The sequence below is a fragment of the Argentina anserina genome, chromosome 3 (genome assembly GCF_933775445.1).
Source record: "Argentina anserina chromosome 3, drPotAnse1.1, whole genome shotgun sequence".
Taxonomy (NCBI): domain Eukaryota; kingdom Viridiplantae; phylum Streptophyta; class Magnoliopsida; order Rosales; family Rosaceae; genus Argentina; species Argentina anserina.
The window spans coordinates 3,369,028-3,391,011 of NC_065874.1; the positions used below are offsets into that span (position 1 = coordinate 3,369,028).

Sequence of the window (21,984 nt, forward strand, 5' to 3'; positions counted from 1 at the left end):
TTAAAGCTCAAGTATCAAATGAATTCATGTTAGTATGAAGTAGAAGAAGCTTAATGTAAGCATATACAATCATTCATCCACCAAAATTCCGAGATTAACTAGAGAGATGTGTATTCCATTCTCTATAATTCTAATCTAGGATCTCTTGATAAACGAACAGGAAATACAATAACAAAGCAGTATCCTCTAGAGCTCGCCTATTCCCAAAACAAAACAAATCAAAAACAAAGGAGGAAACTTTACAACAGCCTTAGCAAATTAGAGGAGTGACAGGTGAAAAGGGGCATACCCAATTGCACTATCTTCCTCCTTACTCCGTATCCGATGGTAGATGATGAATTGAAGACGGAGAACCTACTGAAACAACCGAACCACCTGAAGCTAGAGATTCAACTGACACCATCGAGCCCCCTGAAACAAGAGAACCACCAGCAGGTTCCTCAATCATCAAATTCTGCAACCCGGGTCTCAACTCCGCATTACAAAACTGCTCATACTCTCCTTTATCCCCTGCTTTCTTCTTCACTTCAAGCACCACCAACGACGGCGTCAACTCGAATATCTCAGCCGCAATCGTCAACGGCCCCTTCACGCCCTCCCTAGACCCTTCCAAGCTCACCCTGCAATCCTTCTTCCTCACCGAAAAGCTCACAACTTTCGCAATCTCCTCCAATTTCGATATGATCTTATCCACCGGAGCACCGGACACAAACCTGGCCTCCTCCCCGCGCTCCTCAAACAATCCCGACAAATCAAACCCGGGCGAAAACGAAATGATATCGAAGGCATTCAAGCTCGCCGGTCTCGGCAAAGACGTTAGCTTCCTCCTGGTCTCAAACTCAGCCTCGGACTCCGACATACAGGACTGATCAGACATAACTGAGCTGGCATCACTGTCGTCCCCCTCGTCCTCGTGAACATTACACAGCCTGTCGTCATGGTCGATATAAAACTTAATGTGCTTAAACCCCTTCTTAAACCACCGATTGTCCATCACCTCCGCAATGGTGATCCTCGTGTTCGGATTCGTGTCCAGGAGCCGAGTCAGCAGCCGCACAAGCTCGGAGCTGAACCATCGGGGACACCGAAAATCCCCTTTGTAAATTTTCTTGTACATCGCCATGACATTGTGGTCATGGAAAGGCAAATAGCCTGCCATGAGAACAAACAGCACTACTCCGCAAGACCAAATGTCCACCTTGGCCGCATCGTAGCCCTTCCGGCCGAGCACCTCCGGCGCAACGTACGCCGGGGTGCCGCAGAAGGTGTGGAACAGGCCGTCCTGGCGGATCTCATCCGAGACGGCGGAGAGGCCGAAATCGGAGACCTTGAGGTCGCCGTTCTCGTCGAGGAGGAGGTTCTCGGGTTTCAGGTCGCGGTGGTAGACGCCGCGGGCGTGGCAGAAACCGACGGCGGAGACGAGCTGCTGGAAGTACTTTCTGGCGACTTCTTCCTTGAGGCGGCCCTTGGCGACCTTGTTGAAGAGCTCGCCGCCGCGGACGTACTCCATGACGAAGTAGATCTTGGCCTTGGTGGCCATGACCTCGAAGAGCTGGACGATGTTGGGGTGGCGGACGCGGCGGAGGATGGAGATCTCGCGCTTGATGTGGGCGATGAGGCCGCCTTTGAGGATCTTCTCCTTGTCGATGACCTTAATGGCGACGCCCTCGTCGGTCTTGATGTTGCGCGCGTGGTACACTTTGGCGAAGGTGCCGTGGCCGAGGAGCTTGCCGATTTCGAACCGGCCGAGGAGGAGCGGGTAGGTTTTCGTCTTGGAGGTGTTGGAGGAGCTGGACGTTGGGGTGGAGACGGCGCCGTTTTGGGCGAGCTCGGCCATTCCTGGTGGCGGAATGGGGCGGCCCGGAGAAGGAGGAGAGATTTGAGGGGTTATGGTTTTTGAGGAGAGAGAGAGATATGAGAGATGATGATGATGAATGTGAAAGAAACAAGCAAGGGAAATAGAGATGCCGTTTTATAGTTAGAGGGAATATACCGCTCTGCTTCCTCCACTTGTGTTTTTTCTATTTCTTTTTAAATGAAAAAAAATAGGGTTTAGTGTTGTTGCCAGGTGGAGACGTTTTTATGCAAAGTGGTATGTAGGGGGTATAAATACGGTTTGATATTTTGTTTAATGCTTAGATCTTGCTAATGATTTTGTTTTCTCATGGGGTGACGAGTTTTTTTATTCATATGCACAGCAGAGGGTTATGTGTATTTTGTTGTATAGTTTTTGTACCGAGAGGTGTACTTATGGCTCCTTATTTTTATATTTCGGGGAAAACAATATTTGTATTGTGTTTTATGAGTTTTTTTTCAAAGGAAAGTGTTTTATGAGTTTAAAGCGTAGAATGGGTGTTTCTCGCTTTATATTTTCATGGGTGTAAAGTTAATGAATGGCGTGTTTTGGTTTTGTTCTTATGTATCGTGTTTTTGCGTTGATAGCTAATGCATGAATTGTTTCAACGAATTCATTGTTTCTCTTTTTTTAAAACGTGTAAAAAGATGGTGGATGTGAAAATTTATCCTGAGGTAATTGAAATTTAGGCGTTATTGGCATTTGTTTTTTTTTTAATTAATTAATTAATTTAACAAATGAGGGGGACAAAAAACACGACCTTCTGATAAATTCTAAAAAAGAGGATAAATAAAAACTCAATTTCACATGTGTACACCCACATATGCAAAACCATATATATAAAAATCTTAACAAATAGTAAACCCTCAGCCAAGAAACTTTTAATTGACAGATAGTTGTGAGATTCCAAGAATAGAGAAAATAGACATCTCGTGATGCTTCTTGTAAGGATGAAAAGAATGCAAAGCAAACTCTCTGAACAATTTCAAAAGAAGACGTTGGGTTTCCAACATATTAAAAATCTTACTTTCGAAACGCATCAAATTCCTAGTGATCCAAATAAACCAAATTAAATTACAGGAGACTAGAAACCAAAGTTGACGTTTAGGTTTTGGGAACGCTGAAACACCAACACCATTAAGCACTTCATCAAGGGTACCCAAAGGCGATAATGAATGAGAAAATAGAAAGCAAACTCATTTTCATAAAGCCACAATGCAAAAGAAGATGTGTACCCGATTATGCATGACTTTCACAAAAAGAGTAACGAGATGGAAGTGAAAAACCTCGCCGTTGTCATTTGTCAAGTATGGGCTCTTTGTGCCGTCTTGTCTGGCAGTCTTGCCGCTTGTCAACAAATAGGTGCACCCCGAGAAATTTGCATCTGTTTCTTGAGCTTACGCAAAAATAAAAATGTTTGATAAAGTTTATATGCTTATCTCCCAAGTAATTCTTGATCAAATCTCAAATTATTTACAAAATTACGTATATGGCGCACTCATTACTACGATAGAAAATATTCGTTTATGAGCTCAAGTTGTTTGATATTCTCCTTGTTAATTCTATGTTCGTAACATATATATTGTATACAATTTTTCTTAACAATAATAACTTTTATTTTAGTATTCTAAGTTCCTTAGTGTGCCCACCGTCTCCAGATACGAACGCAATATACAAGAGCTCATTTCCCACATCAAATAATCATCCAACTTGTTAGTGTTTGCTAGCAAGTATCGGCATACCAACATATATGTATTAAAATGAATGTGATGTTTAACTATTGGTCACCAATTTGATCTTATTTGGCTAGTGGTCACAAAATGCTCACAACATTTTTGTTGGCGTCAATATTTATGTAAAATACTAGTGTCATAACAAGACAACATTAACAACATTGAATCTCAAGAGAAGAAAACAACTAGAAAACCATTATGTTGATTACTTGTTGATAACAACTTTATACTTCAATAAAATGAGAAGTGGACTAACTAATCATCATCATATTATCATATATGCTCCCCCTATAATATTAATATCAACACTCAAAGTCATACAATAATTTTGTTATGTGAGTGTATAAGTGTTAAAACTTACAATCATAAACGTTACGTGTGTTTTCTTTCTCTGTCGAAACAAAAATCATTCTAAGCATGTTTTGTCAAAAGAAAAAGAAGATCGGAGAAAAACAAACTTAAAATCTCAGGAGGCTTTCACAAACCTCTAAATTAATTCCAAGCGCCCTTTCTATTTTGGATGAGTCACGTTGAAAATTAAGTTAGACCCCGTAGCTTAATTTCCACCTAATAATGTCCAACCACTAAATGCCCACCAGGTGTTGCGTACTCAAAGCTTCTGGCAACGCGTATGCGTGCATCCCACGTAGGCAATCGCGCCTCCCCAGCTGCCCCTTATTCCACTGTACCCAATCACACGTTACAAACCAAGCTTAGCTGTCCCTGGCCATCGATGTTCATTACTTTAACAAAGACCATGAACTTAACGGATCAAACTCATCCTTTGACTCACGTGATGGAGCCAAAAGTCAACTGGACGGTCGGTGAAGATTTTACACTCCGGCTCTTATCAATTGGACCACCTATGATGATTACATGCGACCGTAATTGTTCAAATTCTTATTAGCAATTTTTATATGGGAAATTAATATTGACCGTGGATTTTATGATGATTGCAAGTCCGGGTGTGGACGGCCTCGAGGGGTTTCTTTGTTGGTGATGAAAGAGAGTGCAAATATATATATATATCAATGATTAAAGTGTGGCTACCAAGGTGATGAGAAATTAAGAATAATCTATAAGCTGCATAATTTGTTTACCAAACTTCTAGGAAACAAAATAGTTGTTTACTAAAATGAAATGGCCAGATATTTCTTCCACTTGAAACAGTTCATCCCAGAACAAAAAAAAGCCTCATCTCTACAATGCAATATTTCTTCTGTTATAATATATTAATATCTCTGGGACCTAGCTAGCGAGTAGCAAATGTGAATAGAAGAAAAATAAGTAAGTAAATGTTTACTGTGTTCTTCTTCCTTTTCAGATTCTGGAGTTACTGGCTGCTGTGCTTGCTTGCTTTACAAGTATTTTCTGGATTTTTGGGGCTTGACCTCTTATTATTTCTTGATTTTCTTTGTATTGGTTATGAATTATGACCTAATTGTAGGCTGTGGATAAGAAGATAAGACCTGATGGTGTAATTGACCATGAACACCGGGCATGTCACACTGCCTATCTAGTTAGATAATTTTCAAATTTGGTGATCTCACCTCATGTGCTTCAAACTTCATAAATACCAAATTGATTTAAAGGAAACAAAGTATTTTTGTTCTTAAACACTACATTTTTACGTACACAGTCACGACTCCGAATTTCGAATAATAAAAATTTAAATTCGAAGTCATGAAAACTCTAAAACAATCTCAATAAATCGAAATCATTTTATCGTCACAGCGTATCGTTACTGAGTTCATAGTACAACTAAGTTGAATAGATTATTACAAAACCTATTTAAAATTCAAACATTATATCAAATGGAAATGTAAAATCATTTAAATCCTCACCACAAAATAAAATAAATAAACTTCGAAATCTTCAGAGTAGTCCGTCAATTCTGCTAATCCACACCTGCGAAACTATCTCCTACACCATCAAATAGGTGTACCGGGATTGCAAACACAAATCCGGTAAGCTTTGCAGCTCGTACGAGTAAAACATCAATATAACATGTATAGTAATATGAGAGTAAATACTGAAAACATTTAATTATAAATGTACTCATGAGTCATGGGACGACTCATCTGGTTGTCTAATAATATCTGAAAATATAAGTGCTCATGAGAAATCGGGCAACCCATCTATTTACCCAATTACATTTATAATACGGGTATTCATGAGACCCAAGTACTCATCCGTTACCCCTCATGCAGTACACCGCTAGGCATTGATCAACCCATCTGTTACCCAATATCCCAAAAATATGGGTACTCATAAGCTGGTAACTCATATGTTACCCCTCATGCAGTACACCGGCAGACGGACTAGAGCTCTAACTGAATCGTAACTATCGTCCGGTCAAGGCTAGGTTCCGACATGCCAACACGTTTGAAGACAGGTCCGAAGACAGAAAAACGTTTTAACATGACTCAAGTTAAAACCACGTACAATACATTTTCTCATATGTTATTGCACAAAAAGACAAGCGATTCATGCTTAAATAAAACAAATATTAGGGTTATAAATAAACTCATTTGAATAGGAATATGACAGTATATAATATAACAACCCATATATATGTATCGATTTTACCATTTATACACATATACACACCCACTATATCATATACATATCATATTTCGATCTTTTAAAATAAAGCGTAATTATGAATCACCACCAAGGGTAGACTCCTCATAGTGAGATTTACTCACCTTATTTTCCTGAGCGTAATTTCCACAATTCCAAAAGGAAATACTTTACTTTTTTCGTTGATCACCTAGATTGGATAAGATGTGATTAGAAACGTTACGTAAAACCTCAAATGCCAGAACAATACTAATGTTTTATTGTTAAGCAATTTTCGGTTTTTACGAAATTACTGTTCACATAAATACTATTCACATATTATTGTACAAGTACATAATATTTACGTATTAATGTACAAGTTACTGTACATACTATTCTATCGTAAAATACTGTTTCAGTAAATACTAATCACTGATTTACCTTTCAGAAATTACTTTTATATTACTGTACGTAAATTACTTTTACAATTACTGTACATAATTAATTTTTACATTTACCGTACAGAAATCATTTTTAACAAAAAGTTACTGTTCAGAAATTACTGTTCACACGGCTGCCTCCGGCAGTCGCGCGTGGCGCTCACGCGCCGCCTACCGCCGCCCAAAACCCTTCATTTTCTTCCCCTCTACCTTCCCACGGCCTAAGGCCGTCTCCTACCCCCTTCACACTCCCTCACGCGCTGCCTAAGGCGGCGATACTCTCTCCCTCCTCTGATTCACCACAATTCCTCCACCAATCTTCACAAAATCACTCATATCAATCAATTAAATGCATTTCCATACCTATGTGAAGCCCTAGGACATCCGGGAGTCGCCGGAGGAGCTCGAGATGCCAGCGGGGTCGATTTTTCGAGGAGGATGTGATGCGGCTTGATTCGAGTTCCAATTCGATCGCAGAAGGCGTCGGAGGGTGAGGAGCAGTGAAGAGGGATGATCGCCGAGTGCTTGCGTCACCGGAGGCGTAGCTTGGACGGCGGAGGAAGACGCAGGGGACTCGGGTTGTCGCGCGAGTTTCACAGCGGCGAGGGAGGTCGCGTCTTGCTCGGGGTTTGATGCGGTCGAGCTTGCGGTGGTTGTGGATGCGGTGGTGAGAGCCACAGAGGCCGGCGTCGTGGAGAATGCCGGCGAAGGTGAGGGGGAGAGAGAGAGAGAGAGAGGAAAGCTGCGGGGGAGAGGAGAGAGAATGAGGGTTTCCGAAATTGGAAACCTTAGCCCTTAATAATTCCTTTGTATACCCTTTTCCAAAATCAGAAAATAACTTCCGTCGCTAATAACTTTCACGTACGACGTCCGATTAGAACGCGTGACGTGTCCACGAAATTGTATCGACGAGCTCTACAACTTTCGTGAAGGAAGTAATTGTCGCGGAAACGTAACGTTTTTTCCAATTTTAGATTTCCGATGACGGTTTCGTTTTCGATTCGACATCGTCGTGAAGCGAGAAAAATACGATTTATTAAATTTACCAAGTTCATAAATTTCTAAGAATTCATACAAATTGATGCCGAAAATCGGGTTATTACATACACACACTATAAAACACATCTAGCGCGACGAGCAGCTTCTAGATCCATGATTGCAAGTGATGAGAATTAGTACTTCTAGCTGGATCCAGCCCTCTGCTGATCCTGTGGCTTCATGGTTGGGAAAGGGATGACTTCTTTGATGTTTAGTGAATCAGTTAAAAGCATACAAAGGCGGTCAATGCCGAATCCCACACCACCAGTTGGAGGCATTCCATATTCAAGAGCTCTACAGAAACCTTCATCCAAAGGCATTGCTTCATCATCACCGGACTGTCTATCCTGAAATTCGAATCGAACATCTTCAGGATAACAATACCAAACAATTGAGATACTTGAATTTAGTTTTGGTAGTTAAGTGTTACCTTGAGTTGATTAGCAAATCGTTGGCGTTGGACAATAGGATTATTCAGTTCAGTGTATCCATCACAAAGCTGAGGAAGTTGAACACCATTTGTGGTAAGGGGCATTATACTATTGGAGATATGAAAAGTTAATAATTCACAAAGAGGTTCAGTTGAGACATCAGACGCTTACCTCATGCTTGTTGACGAATAATTCAAAGCGTTCTGTCAAGCCAGGTCTTGATCGATGCCCCTTTGCTAATGGACTCATTATTTCCGGATGGTTGATTATGAATGATGGATTCACACATTGCTCTTCCAGAAAGTGACCAACAAGCTGCAAGGCAGTAATGTACTATTAGTATATGAAATTAAATTTGAAAAAGAGTTGAAGTAAAGAAAACTATCAACAGAGATCAGCTCAATAAGAACATCAATGAAATTACACTGAGGGTATTGTGTGATTCATTTCATAATATGTGTATCAATTTTTCACATGTACTTGGAATTACCTTGTCCAACAAACGAGCTGTTGTTTCAGGAGGTGGACATTGGATCCCATACTTATTGCACGCAGCCTTCAGCGCATTGTTAGCTTCCTCACTGAAGAGATCTTCCGGATTTATTTTGAGATTTGCAAACTTATTTAATTCCTCAATCATGTCAATCCGTCTGCAACAATATCACCAGTCAAAATTAGCACACAAATTATCTGTCTCATGTTTTTGAGTTGTCAAATGTATAGACAACAGTGCGTAGGATGTACATACCTGAAAGGAGGAGTGAAGTCGATTTGAATTGGATCCTTATCAAATCCATTTGAATGATACATGATTTTATATCCACCTGTAAGTTCCTTAACCATCCCTATTCAAACTCAATGTATCAGCAAACAAATCCATGTAGTTTGGAACATAATATACCAAGGGAAAACATGTATGAGACATATATGCATCACTTTGGCCTTACCACTAAACATTTCCTGAGTGAGTTCCATCATGTGGTTATAGTCTGCATAAGCCTGATAGAATTCACAGGTAGTGAACTCAGGATTATGCGTCAGATCAATACCCTCATTCCTAAATTGTTTGCCTATCTCAAAAACGCGCTCAATTCCACCAACAACAAGCTGTTTGAGATAGAGTTCAGGTGCAATGCGCATGTAAAGCTGCATGTCAAGTTCATTGTGATGTGTCATAAAAGGACGAGCAGTTGCTCCACTAGCAATCGTATGCAATATTGGAGTGTCAACCTGAAGGTGGGAAAATATATATAGAAGGTAAAAATGAGGAAGGTGTATAGATGCAGCAGTGCAGCACCCTGGCAAATGACCATGAGAAAAAAAAAAAATTTTGAAGGCAGGCTTAAGAAACACTAACTTCACGGAACTGACGATTACGAAGAAACTGCCTAATATAGAAAGTGATCTCACTCCTGGTATCAATCACTATATGCTCAACATCGGGGTTTGTCCTTAAATCCAGGTGACGCTTACGGTAGCGAGTTTCCTGTATGGCAAATATGAAGAAGTTAACACCTAAACAATACAAATTGAGACTATTTATAATTTTGACTTTTGAGAGCTTGAAGTAGATGATTTGTACCTGGTCCCTTAAACTGTATGTTTCAGGATTCCTGGGACGTCCGGGACTCCATTCAGTTCCCTACGAAATTCAATAAATTATAAATGTCATGATGTATGCGAGCTGAGCCAGTATTAAACTGATCCGGACACAAACATTGCTCACTCTTGGATTGACAGTAGGCATCATGTGGAGACAAGGTGCTAAGACTACAAATGATCTCGCAAAGATGCTGATCTGGCCTACCATTGTTTTGCCTATGAGAATAGAAGAAAGAAATAAAACAGAAAGTTGTTTAATGCAGAACAATGAAAACTATGAAGTGCCACACAATTCGATGTTCATTCAGTTGGCATCACAAACCTGGAAACCCAGTCACATTAACAATGTCACCGCGCTTCACATTAGAGTGGAACATAAGAAATTCCGATCTAACCATCTCCGAATTTCTACATAAACATATAGGAAAGAGTTAACTCAGTCACATGTAATGTGATTTGAAGCAACATAACTGCATCTAAGCCGAGGGGAGTAAATTCGTAAGCAGAGGTTTCCATGAAGGCGGGCAGCCAAGTACACTAAACCATTAGAGCTAGTGTATAGTTCTAAATGATATACAAGGGCTAGTGCTTGGCTCATCAGATGATCACCTACATTTCTTTTGCATAATTGACTCTAAATCTGCAGCAAAATCTTAATTATTTTTAACTCTATGAATCTATGATCTAAACTTCTGTATATCAGTATCGCTTTACATAGCATTTTCATTCCCTTTATATTTCTTAGCATGCAGGTGGGTTCATTTGCAATATATCGTATGTTTCCTAAAAAAACTTTACTGTAGTTGGTCAAGTATATTGAGTAAATAATATGATTTATAGTGATTGTTGGCCATATTTGGTGATCAGCAACTGAAGAACATCGTCAAATAGCCAATTAAACCAGTCATGATACTTGAACGTAAATTACCTGGCACTAGCATAGATTTGTACTCGAGCACCATTGCCACATAAATCATAGAAGAAACAACCCGTGCCGGAGGATCTCTGTCTCATGGCCATTCCTATATTTCATAGGAGAAAAAACCAAGATACCAAGTCAATAACAAATACATAATGAAATTAGCAGAAAATGAAAAATAAAAAAGAAGTCTCTAATTTTGAATATACCAGCCAAAGATTCTGTGATATTCTCAAGATGCACTCCTTGTTGGTCCATGAGGAGGGCTTCATACTCATTCACATATTCGGTTATAGTCTTTGAAACAGAGGATTCATGGGGATATGGGTTTTGGAGGGTAGCAATGTAATTAAGCCGGTTTTCATAGTATTCCTGCAAGATAAACAAAACAAGCTCAGGACCTAAGTACAGAAATCCTTAAACTGATGATAAACTATAGAACATAAATGATACTGAAATTGATACCAACACAATTTACTATAAGATTTTGTATCAAGTATGTGCCAAGTCTAGTATTCATCACTAGATCGCTAATAGTTAAAATGCCAATATTAACCTAGATTAAATTTCCTCACTGAGTTTTAAGTAATTCGATAACAAATTTTAATTATGAAGAATATGAGAAATCTAAACAATGTGAAATCACCTAGTCAGTTCAACCTGACATGTTCTAGCTAGCTAGATCTCACTGACAAAAGTAGGGTACCTGATTTGCCTCCTCGGCAGCAGGCGAGGCCTCTTTGCCGAGGCGTGGTGGCGGAGGTTGATCAATTTCCAAACTGCGAATCTCAGAGGAAATGAGGCCGATGGTGCTGGGGTGTTCGGCCATTCTCAGAAGACGGCGGAGCTCTTCCAGGTACGGCGTGGATTCCGCTGCTGCCATAATTTTTTGACTGAGTACTGTCCTCGCTCTCTCTTTTACCTGAAAAACTAAGTTTCCTTGCGGTTTTATATATGCGAAGCAATTTCGTTGGTCTGTGAATAGTAACTTGTAACTTGGGTACCAAGAAACAAAACTTGTTGACCAAGACACCATTTTGACTTTGACCTCGCTTGTCGTAGAACTCGTTAGTTGGAATTGACTAATTGAGTAATCTATTGGGAATTCTCCATTTCCTAAAGCCTTTTGGATTCCTCCGTTTCCCATTCTATATTGGAGTCCTCCATTTCCTATTACATTTAGGTTTAAATCTCTTTAAATACACGAGATAGCCGAGGGAGAGTATTTACTTTAGTTATTAGGATTCCCTAACTCAGTGGGATTAGCCTCTCCATATCTTTATAAGTAGTGGGGAATAGAACCACCCAGAACAGAAGCCTTAATTTGGAATAGATAGAAGGAAAGGGGGAGCAGAGCCACCGTGCCCAAAAACCTTGAACTACATGGCTCTCATGAACGATAGCTGTGCAGTGTGTGCTGACGCCCTGGAATGGGTTGCTTATGGTACTTGTGGCCATAAGGAGGTCTGCTCTACTTGTGTGGCTCGCCTCCGTTTCATCAGCGATGACCGCCGTTGCTGCATCTGCAAGACCGAGTCCGACGTTGTTTTTGTCACAAAGGCTATGGGAGACTATACCAAGATGGTTAAGGAGTTGCCATCTAAAGCTACGGAGGGTCGCTGTGAATCATATTGGTACCATGAGGACACAAGAGCATTTTTCGACGATTTGGATCACTACAAGATGATCAAGGCAGTGTGCAATCTTTCATGCGGTAAATGTGACAAGGCAGGAGAGAAATCAAATATTCAGTTTCGGAACATTGGACAGCTCAAAGGACACTTGTTCCACCAGCACAATTTGGTTATGTGTCCTCTATGTTTGGGAGGAAGGAAGATGTTTGTATGTGAGCAAAAGCTTTATACTAGAAGCCAGCTGAAACGGCATATAAGTTTAGGGGACTCTGTAGTGGATGGAAGCGAGAGGGAAAGAGGTGGCTTCAAGGGACATCCTATGTGTAAGTTCTGCAAAATTGCATTCTATGGCGAGAGTGAAATTTACACTCACATGACTACTGATCACTATAGGTGTCATTTATGCCGCAGTTCTGGAGAAGAGTATGAGTATTATAGAGATTATAACGATCTAGAGATCCACTTTGAGCGAGGCCATTTTCCGTGTGAAGATGAGTCTTGCCTTGAGAAAAAGTTTGTGGTGTTCCAATCCAAGGCAGAATTGAAGATGCATAGTACTCTGGAACATGGAGGGCGTATGTCTCGCTCACAGCGTAATGCTGCTCTCCAGTTACCTACTAGCTTCAGATATGGGCCAAGTAATGAGCAAGATAGTAGGCGCGGAGGAATAGGTGTGACTTTTGGTGGCGATTCTTCTGATGATCAAGAAAGCAGTGTGGAGACACATAATGCTGATGAAACATTGCATGATCCTTCATCATCAACTAGCCAAGCTGGTAGTTCGAAATTACTTGGAGATAGAAGTGACATTGATCCGATCATTAAGCCAATTGAGTGGTTAAGTAGATCTTTAGGTGAACCATCTTCAAAGTATCTTCAAGTAGCCTTGGGAAAAAATGGTGGGAGAGCTAAAGCGCAGTTGGAGGACTCTTCCTTGTTTCCTCCCCTTGCACCTGGCAGCAGCAGCAGTCAACCAACATCCAAACCTGACTCAGATTATGCTTTGCCTGACAGCAATACCATGGCAGCACATCTCCGTAGGAAAAGCAACCGCAAGATGGCTGTTGAATGTCCTGATACTAAGCCTGCTGTTATTAGTTTTAGTGAGGCTTGGCCGGCAGCGGGGCATGTAGCACCACCTACTGGTTCATCTCAGACGCTGTGGCCTAGAACTAATGTTTCAGGGATGGCATCAGTAGTTACCAAGCCTGCTGTTAGTTCTAGACATGCTTGGCCAGCAGCCAGGCCTGTAGCACCACCTACCATCTCATCTCAGACGCCGTGGCCTAAAGCAAATGTGAGTGTAGCAGCACCTACTAAATTATCTCAGACGCTGTTGCCTAAAAGTAATAGTCAGAACAAGGAGTGGCCTAAAACGAAGGTTTCATGTTCTGGTCAGAATAAGATGGCCTTTGGTAAAGGAGCGGCACAGTCTAGCTATGCAAGCTCCGCTATGCACGCTCGAGTAGTTGAGAATCAAGAAACAGCAACAGAAAAGAACAAGTGTGTAAGCTTGGATTCTACTTTGGATTTCCCTCCTGTTTCTGCAGCACAAGTGGTGTTCAGGTTGCCCCAGCATACTAGTGAGCCTGTATTGAAAGTGGGGGATTTTCGAGCTGCTAATAAGTCCTTGGTGGAAAATATTCGTGCTGCTGTTGGCTTCGACGAAGACAAGTACACTGCGTTTAAGGACATATCTGTACAATACAGTCGGGGATTAGTAGACATCAAAGTATATTTTGACTTTGTGAGGCAGTTTGGGTTGTCACATCTTGTCCTTGACTTGGCTAGACTGTGCCCGGAGGCCCAGAAGCAGCGTGATCTGATTGATGCCTACAATGCCAGTATGAGAAGCAATGGTGCAGAAGAGGATGAAGGATGGTCCCAGGTCAATGTCCGATTGAAAGATTCGAAGAAGGGTAAAGGGAAGAGTTCTAATAAGAATGGTTCTACTGCAGCAGCGGCTTTGGAGCTCAGTAATTCAGCTGGAGGACCCGTCCAGGGTGCTTGGAGGAATAAAGGCGGCCATAAACACTTTTAGATATATGTATAGTTAAGCTTAAAAAGAATAGTACTGCCATTTGTATACTGGCATTTGATTTATATAAATAAGTTTCCTTTTGCTTATCTGATAATATCATGTGCTTCTGCATAGGTAAGTTCTATGGCTCAATTTCAGAATTAGGCACACCAAGTACTTATGCTTAACATCCAAGATTATCTTATCTACCCTTAGTACATAACTACATGTTACCGATTTCTTGTGATCAAATTTCAGAACTGTAGCATTTGCAATTGTCATACCAGTCTAATAGTAAGTTCATCATTTCTGGTATTAATTCAAGAACCTCTAAAATATTCACTATAAGATGCATAATCTGCCATATCAGATACAACTCAAATAGCTACATGGTTTGGGATTTGAATGTAAAAGTAGCCGACTCCAGGCCAACAAAAGTGGGCTTAATCCTATGTTCCCTTCGTTTTCCATAGGTACCATCATTTGGAACCGTTTAGCTTGTTTTTGTCGTTATTTTTTTTCTTTTCATATTCCTGCTAATAACAACTCACTACAACCATGATGAACTGCCAGGGTGAAAAAACCAGAAATTCATAGTATGCAAGGGAACTTACCTTAAGCAAACCATTCATCTGGTGTTTCATGGCTGGGAAATTCTCCCACATTGATATGATTTACTATTTTACTTTATCCTGGCTGCCTTGCTTTGATAAGGGTACGAATGATCTTGCAAAAATGCTCAGGTCCCCCCGCATAGTTTTACCTATCAACAAAGGAAGGTATAAGACTATAAGCAAAGAAGGGTAATGAAACTAAACAGATGAGACAAAGAAACTAAACAGATGATATATCCCTATATCATATGGCAAAGCAAAGGGAAAAAAACATATGACAAACCTGGAAACCCGATTACCCCGACCAAATCACCTGGCATCACATAAGAATGGAGCCAATAGAATTCAGATTCCCACAATTCTGAATTACTGCATGAAAAAAAAAAGACTTTGGTTAGGAGAAAAAAGATAGATGCTTATCAAAATAGATGCACATATAAAACGAGGGGTAAATGTAAATCTACTACATTACTACCAATGAGTGGCAGCCAACAACATATTAGTGCAATCATCAATTCATGTTTCTATAAAATCTGAACACAATTAGATATATATGAAATACTTAAATTCATACCGCCACTCATAATCAAATAATTTGGTTTACTGTATCTAGTAGGGTAGCACTCATCCTTCTGCGCACTGAGTTCCTTCCTCTCTGATATAGTTTCCTAGTGTATCTAAATGAAATGTCCACAAAACAGTTTTAATGATACGTACCCTCATTACTGTTATTGGAGCATATGAGCATATTGGAGCATTGGGTAGAGATGCAAGTGACATGGCTGTGTAGGTAGAGCTGCAATGATGCAAGGCAAAATGTGAGAGCAAAGTGTGAATAATACGTTTCGTATTATTCAAGTTACATTTAATTGTTGAGTTGTGGTTATTGCGCAGTGGTATTTGACATTAATTTCAACATTAATTGCTGATTGAAGACTTCTCCCGTTCTGCATTAATTGTTGATTGAAGACTTCTCTCGTTCTGCATTAATTGTTGAAGAATGGATACAAAAGAACAAAGAGAATGAAACTAGATCGAAAGAAACTATTTTTCCTTAACACCGAAGAGCAACATTTATACCTATTTAACAAGCTAAACGAATGTGAAGTCTTCAATCAGCAATTAATGCAGGAGAAGATCCTAAACCCCTGAGTCTATGGAACAAGGACTCTCCAAGATAAGTTTTCGTTTTAGCCGATAATTATAATCTCTCTGTTTTTTTTTAATTTTAATTCTGAACTTTTGGTGAATGAAATTAGTGGATAAGTATGGCTGTTAATTCTACTTCTGCTTGGCATTTTTTTGCTTTGTTGTGCTAGGAAAATTTCTCAAAATCTCAGTTACATTTTTATATTTCCAAATGCTTGGGTATCATTCCCATTGGAAGGTGTGGTTGGAATTTTGTGGATTAGGTAATTGCCTTTAGATGATCATATTTAACTTGGCCTCCAAAGGGATTCAAATTTAATGTTATCTTACTCAGAAGAGGAGAAAGTGCTAGACTGCTAGTTGAATTGAGACAAAGATCACATGCCACATGACAGGGTGGGTGAAAATAATTGACCGCATGTACCAAATTTCCATATTTGCAACAGTTGATAAGTGGATCAAGTTCCTTGCCTCCCCTTCAAAATTCATAGGAATTTATTATGAGACATGGAAAATCTGATGTGGTATTGCAGAGCAATAACTATGGCACATTTTATGAATGCAATCTCAGATATTTGACATGATGAAGTCATGAACAATATCAGTACAACTGTAACAGAAAACAAAAAAGAACAATATCAGTACAATTCACAGACAGGGATTTAAGAAATACCTAACACAATGTGTGATCACCTTCGAGACGAAAGGCGACGTAGTTGCCTAATTGGTGGAGTAGCTTGGGGAAACTTCCTCAGGAGATACCAGCTACCTAAGTGGAGCAGACACAATGAGATAGTCACATAGATAACTTAAAAACTCCATGACTAAAGAGCTAGTGGAACTAGTTCACATTATCCCGGAAGTAGTTATAAAGTTCCATACTTGCAATTACTTCAACAAAAACAGCACCTAGTTGACCGAGATTTAAGGTCAGAGCCTCAGAGGGAGTTTTCTGGTCAAGGGATGTTATGCAGTTCATATTATAAATCATGACGTAAATGAGAATTTGCTGTCAAGCTAATATGAATGTCTACCCCCTATGATATTATTCAATCCAAGTTTCACACCTCCCCATCACCAGTGTCAGTGTAGCACTACAAAAAACTAATCAAAGTTGGTTTGCTTTTGTCAAAAAGATGCAGAAAAACATGAATGAGTAGTTCAGTAATCTGAGGATTAAGCTAATTAATTCTGCCTTGATTTGCTGTAGCTTATATTTGAGCTTTCATATTTCAGAACCCTGCTAAGATCAATGAAAGAAGCATTGGGTTTGAAATACTGCTTTGGAGAGGGTGTGAGAAACCATTATCTTCCCACTTAGTAACAGTTTTTTTATGAACCAGACCGTAAGACGCTGTCACCACTTTGCGCCTTTCCATACAACAGAAACATATTAAACACTGATTCTAGTTCATAACCATGGATCAAATACGCTAAAGTTATTTTAACAAGCCATAGCAAGATATTGGCAAGCAATTACATATGGATGAGGAACTGTCATAAGCATTCAATACCTTAGGACAATATATAGAAGGTGACCAAAACCAAAATACATGTAACCCAAATTGAATTAGCAGAAACAAACTACACATAAAAACAAGGAACAAATTACATAAGCTCCAAAGAAAGATATGAATTGTCCTATCATAAAAGTTTAGTTTGGGACTGCTAGTTTTTTATGTTTCACAACCATTAAATTAAACTTTACCATTTCTGCAAAACTAGAAGGTAACAAATGTCCTTAGCTTATCAACTAGACCATATAAGCATGATTATAACTGCAGAAGCAAGAACAGCTGGAACATTTATACAAGATCATCAATGGTATATGTTTATAATTCTAGTGGGTCATTTGGAATATTAGGTGAACCTATTACCATTAGAAAATCTATTTTCTTTGATCATAGCTTCATAACCAAGAAATTCAACCATAACCCACAAGGTATTTTGTTCTATTCTAATGTTATGCTAATTTTGAGTACCCAGATTGGGTTTTTTTTTTCTTTCCTTTCCTGTATTCTTTTTACAGACCCCAAATACTGGCCTTATATTTTTACCTTGTAGCCGAAGCTATTTCAGTCCAAGCAATACAACAAAGTTACCCAAACTCAATACCAGAAATACAGAACAAGAGGTTGACACACAAACCTGTAATTTTCTCACTTTGAAAGCAACTTCTCATTCCCTGCATCAGCAACCGCTTATTTCCAATATCTTACAACTCAGTTGAGTCAGAGAGTCAACCAAACCTGTACCATTTCCCTTGTCCTTCACTCCTCCTTCGTCATCTTCCGCCGTTAAAGTTAACGCCTTCAACCTCTCCCACTTCACTCACTCCTCTTCAAATCCACAACCTTAACAAGTATATAACAAAAGCAGAGCCCCAAACAGAGCTTGAAACACCCTGTTTCACAAAAATGAGATTCATCTTCTTCTACTTCTTTAGGTTTTTGCTTCTTCTGGTTCTGATTGCAACAGTGGAATCTACATCAACATGCAACAGTACAGACCAAGATCAAGTCTCCAAGGCCTTCAAATCAGTCCAAAGCTTCAATCTTTCTTGGTTCCAGAACCAAACTCCCAACTGCTCAAACCCACCCATCACAGAAATTAAGCTCCATTCCAGAAACCTCAGGGGCATAGTCTCATGGAAGTACCTCAGAAACATGTCTCATCTTCAAAGCCTCGATCTCTCAAACAACTCTCTCAAAGGCTCCGTCCCAGGTTGGTTTTGGTCTCTCCCAACCTTAATTGAAGTCGATCTCTCCAAGAACAAGTTCGGCGGCAGCTTCAGTTTCGAAAACCCTTCAGTTTCCTCAGTTCAAAAGCTCAATCTCTCCAGCAACAGGTTCACCAACACCGTTCTACTTTCCGGTTTTTCCAACCTTACAATCCTCGACCTTTCTCACAACAACTTGGGGGCTCTCCCTTCTGGTTTTGCCAACCTCACTAATCTCCAATACCTCGCCATTTCGAGCTGCAAAATCTCCGGCACCTCAAAACCCATCTCTGTTCTTGGCAGATTGACATACTTAGATGTATCAAACAACTCCATGAACGGTTCTTTCCCCTCGGATTTCCCCCTAATTGCTCATCTCAAATTCTTGAACATTTCGTTCAATAATTTCAGAGGAATAGTTTCTTCAGATAAGTACCAAAAATTTGGGAAAGCAGCTTTCATTCATGCAGGGAAGGGTTTAAATCTTACTTCTTTTAATGCTTCCAATTCCAAATCCGCAACCTTTCACTCTCCACCACCACATTTTAAATCCATTCCAATTCAAAAACCTAAACCCCTTCCAAAACCCCTAACTCTACGAAGAACCGAATCTTCAAAACCAAAAACAACTTTCATTATCAGTCTTTCTTGCGCCTCCACATTTGTGCTGGCTTTCCTAGCCATTTGCATAGCTTGCAGATACAGAAGAAAGCAACATGCCAAGAAACACAAATGGGCCATCTCCAAACCGGTGCAGCTCGACCGGGTCCGGGTCGAGAAGTCCGGCCCGTTCGCCTTCGAAACAGAGTCCGGGACCTCCTGGGTCGCCGACATCAAGGAGCCAACTTCCGCGCAGGTTGTCATGTTCGAGAAGCCCCTCATGAACTACCTCACCTTCAAAGATCTCATCGCCGCCACGTCACACTTCGGCAAAGACTCCCAGCTCGCCGAGGGCCGCTGCGGGCCCGTCTACACCGCCGTGCTCCCCGGCGACCTCCACGTGGCGATCAAGGTATTGGAGAACGCCAGAGACGTAAAACACGACGAGGCCGTGGACATGCTCGAAACCTTGTCGAGGTTGAAACACCCGAACCTGTTACCTGTCTCCGGTTACTGCATTGCAGGTACTTAACTAACCATTTAACGGTTCCAGTCTCACCGTCTTAATTTCCGGTCAGGTTTTGAAGTCACATAACGATATTAATGACAGCACGGGAGTGCTTTTATTACGACGTCGTATTATGAGGTCGTACGTTTACGTTTGGTCTGTGTCTGCCATTATCGTCACGTAAATCTAGCTAAACCTACAGAGTGGTACAGAGTACAGAGTACATAGTACAGAGTACAGGGTTATGGTGATTGTTCTTGAAGAACACAAATTAAGATTATTTAATATTTAACTTTGGGATGAATTGAAGTTACCGTATGAGTGTTTTACACGTAATTTTTTACTTTTACAGGGAAAGAGAAGCTGGTGTTGTATGAGTTCATGGCGAACGGGGACTTGCAAAGGTGGCTGCACGAGCTGCCAGCCGGGGAGCCCAACGTCGAGGACTGGAGTGGAGACACGTGGGACCAGAGTGGGGCCTACTCGCCCGAGAAGAAGGGGTGGCTCACGCGCCACCGCATTGCAGTGGGGATAGCGCGTGGGCTGGCGTACCTCCACCACGCGGGGTCGAAGCCGGTGGTGCACGGCCACCTTGTGACTTCGAACATTCTGCTGGGGGCGAATTTTGAGCCGAGGATTGCGGATTTCGGGTTGAGGAATTTCGGGATGAGGGAAAGGGGTGTGGGTGGCGGGACCGAGACGGACGTGTATTGTTTCGGGGTGGTGGTGATGGAGTTGTTGACGGGGCGGCCCGGGACGGCTGAGACGGTGGTGTGGGTGAGGAGGATGGTGAGGGAGGCGCGTGGGGTGGATGCGCTGGATGAGAGGTTGAGGGAGAGTGGGGAGTTGGAGAGGGAGATGGTGGAGTGTCTCCGAGTTGGGTATCTGTGTACGGCGGAGTCACCTGGGAAAAGGCCCAGCATGCAACAAGTGCTTGGTTTGCTCAAAGACATACACCCCAGTTCCACCGCCGCTCTCGGCTTGATTTGAACTGATTGCCGTAATATTTCTGCACGCGCCGAAAGCTCGCGTGGTATTTGAAATATTGGGAAGTGAAATATCAAAAATGAAAATGCTATTTTACCTCGAAACAAACTTAGTTTCGAAAAACACTCTGATTTTTCATCTGTTAAATTCATCTGTTATAGATATTTAACCGTTGAAAAGTTAGAATTTAACATGTAACTCTCTTCATTTTTTGTGTAAGATCAAGGATGAATGACTAAATGTGACCATGTCTTGTAGTCTCGGTATTTAGCTAACTGGGAAACAATGTTGTATGACATTAGATTAGCCTTGTAAAATTTGGTTTTGTGATTAGAGAATCGAAGAGTGGATTCTTCAATGTTACATGGTAGTGTATCCATCTTCATGTTAGAAACTTATTGGTGATCTGAAACATGGTAGAAGTCCTTTTTTTTTTTGGTAGAAGTCCTATTACTCCTATAACCTTGCATGCTTATCTGGACATGTAGGGGATATAAAGAAGAGTGGGGCTGATGAGGAGGAAGAAGAAGAAGAAGACCAAGGAAAGTGTGGTAATAGTGGGGAGAGATGTTTAGGTTTAGGTGAGCAGAGAATCTCCACAATTCCCACTTATTGATTGTCTCTTGTGAAAGGGTTCTCATCATCAACCTCCTTTATCTTTAGTAAGATTTTTTTTTCCTTTCTTTTTGTATCCATCTTCTCCTTTATTCCTTCATCATTGTGGCTTTTCTGGTTAGTTTTGATTTTTCCAAAGGAAAATCCAAAGGAAAAATGAGAATACTGACATAGACATAGAGATGCCCTTCCTGTGCCAGCCTTGAGTTGCCCTGTGACTCAATGCATGTCAATTGCTTATCTTAAGAGAGTAGTAAACGTGTTCAAGCTGCACTGATTTCTGGGTGGAAATGACATGCAACTATGTATATGGGCACAATTGGGTGAATGTTAATTTGGAGCTAGCTATTGGTTTTATTCACTTACTTGACACGTTTGGGTGTTTCTTGTCAATTTTTTTCGGGCTGTTTTTGTCTGGAGAAGAATCAATATTCCTCAGAGATATAACTACCATATGTATGTAGACAAACTACTTGACTGATATGGTTGAGTATTTTCCATGGAAAATTTTAAATTACTACAGATTGATACGATATGCCTTCAAATTTGTAGATATGC

General features: G+C 40.6%; 4 protein-coding genes across 4 annotated transcripts; 2 read left to right on the forward strand and 2 right to left on the reverse strand.

Annotated features, from left to right (window-relative positions):
* On the reverse strand, window positions 1-1,922 carry LOC126789214 (CBL-interacting serine/threonine-protein kinase 12-like). Its single transcript, XM_050515307.1, has one exon. It carries the CDS (start codon window positions 1,835-1,837, stop codon window positions 311-313), a length of 1,527 nt encoding a protein of 508 aa, XP_050371264.1. The 5' UTR covers window positions 1,838-1,922; the 3' UTR covers window positions 1-310.
* Window positions 1,923-7,692: 5,770 nt separating this feature from the next.
* LOC126785749 (lysine--tRNA ligase-like) lies at window positions 7,693-11,463 on the reverse strand. The gene is made up of 13 exons (XM_050511385.1): window positions 11,287-11,463; window positions 10,790-10,952; window positions 10,590-10,683; window positions 9,984-10,069; window positions 9,786-9,877; window positions 9,642-9,701; window positions 9,417-9,545; window positions 9,007-9,289; window positions 8,808-8,904; window positions 8,550-8,709; window positions 8,231-8,374; window positions 8,059-8,127; window positions 7,693-7,975 (listed from the first exon to the last, which is right to left on the reverse strand). Exons 1-13 carry the CDS (start codon window positions 11,461-11,463, stop codon window positions 7,772-7,774), a joined length of 1,758 nt encoding a protein of 585 aa, XP_050367342.1. The 3' UTR covers window positions 7,693-7,771.
* Window positions 11,464-11,972: 509 nt separating this feature from the next.
* LOC126785750 (uncharacterized) lies at window positions 11,973-14,255 on the forward strand. Its single transcript, XM_050511386.1, has one exon. The coding sequence runs from the start codon at window positions 11,973-11,975 to the stop codon at window positions 14,253-14,255; it is 2,283 nt and encodes a 760-aa protein (XP_050367343.1).
* A 4,122-nt stretch (window positions 14,256-18,377) lies between these two features.
* On the forward strand, window positions 18,378-21,188 carry LOC126788724 (calmodulin-binding receptor kinase CaMRLK). The gene is made up of 2 exons (XM_050514740.1): window positions 18,378-19,840; window positions 20,177-21,188. The coding sequence occupies exons 1-2, from the start codon at window positions 18,415-18,417 to the stop codon at window positions 20,812-20,814; spliced, it is 2,064 nt and encodes a 687-aa protein (XP_050370697.1). The 5' UTR covers window positions 18,378-18,414; the 3' UTR covers window positions 20,815-21,188.
* The last annotated feature ends 796 nt before the right edge of the window (window positions 21,189-21,984 follow it).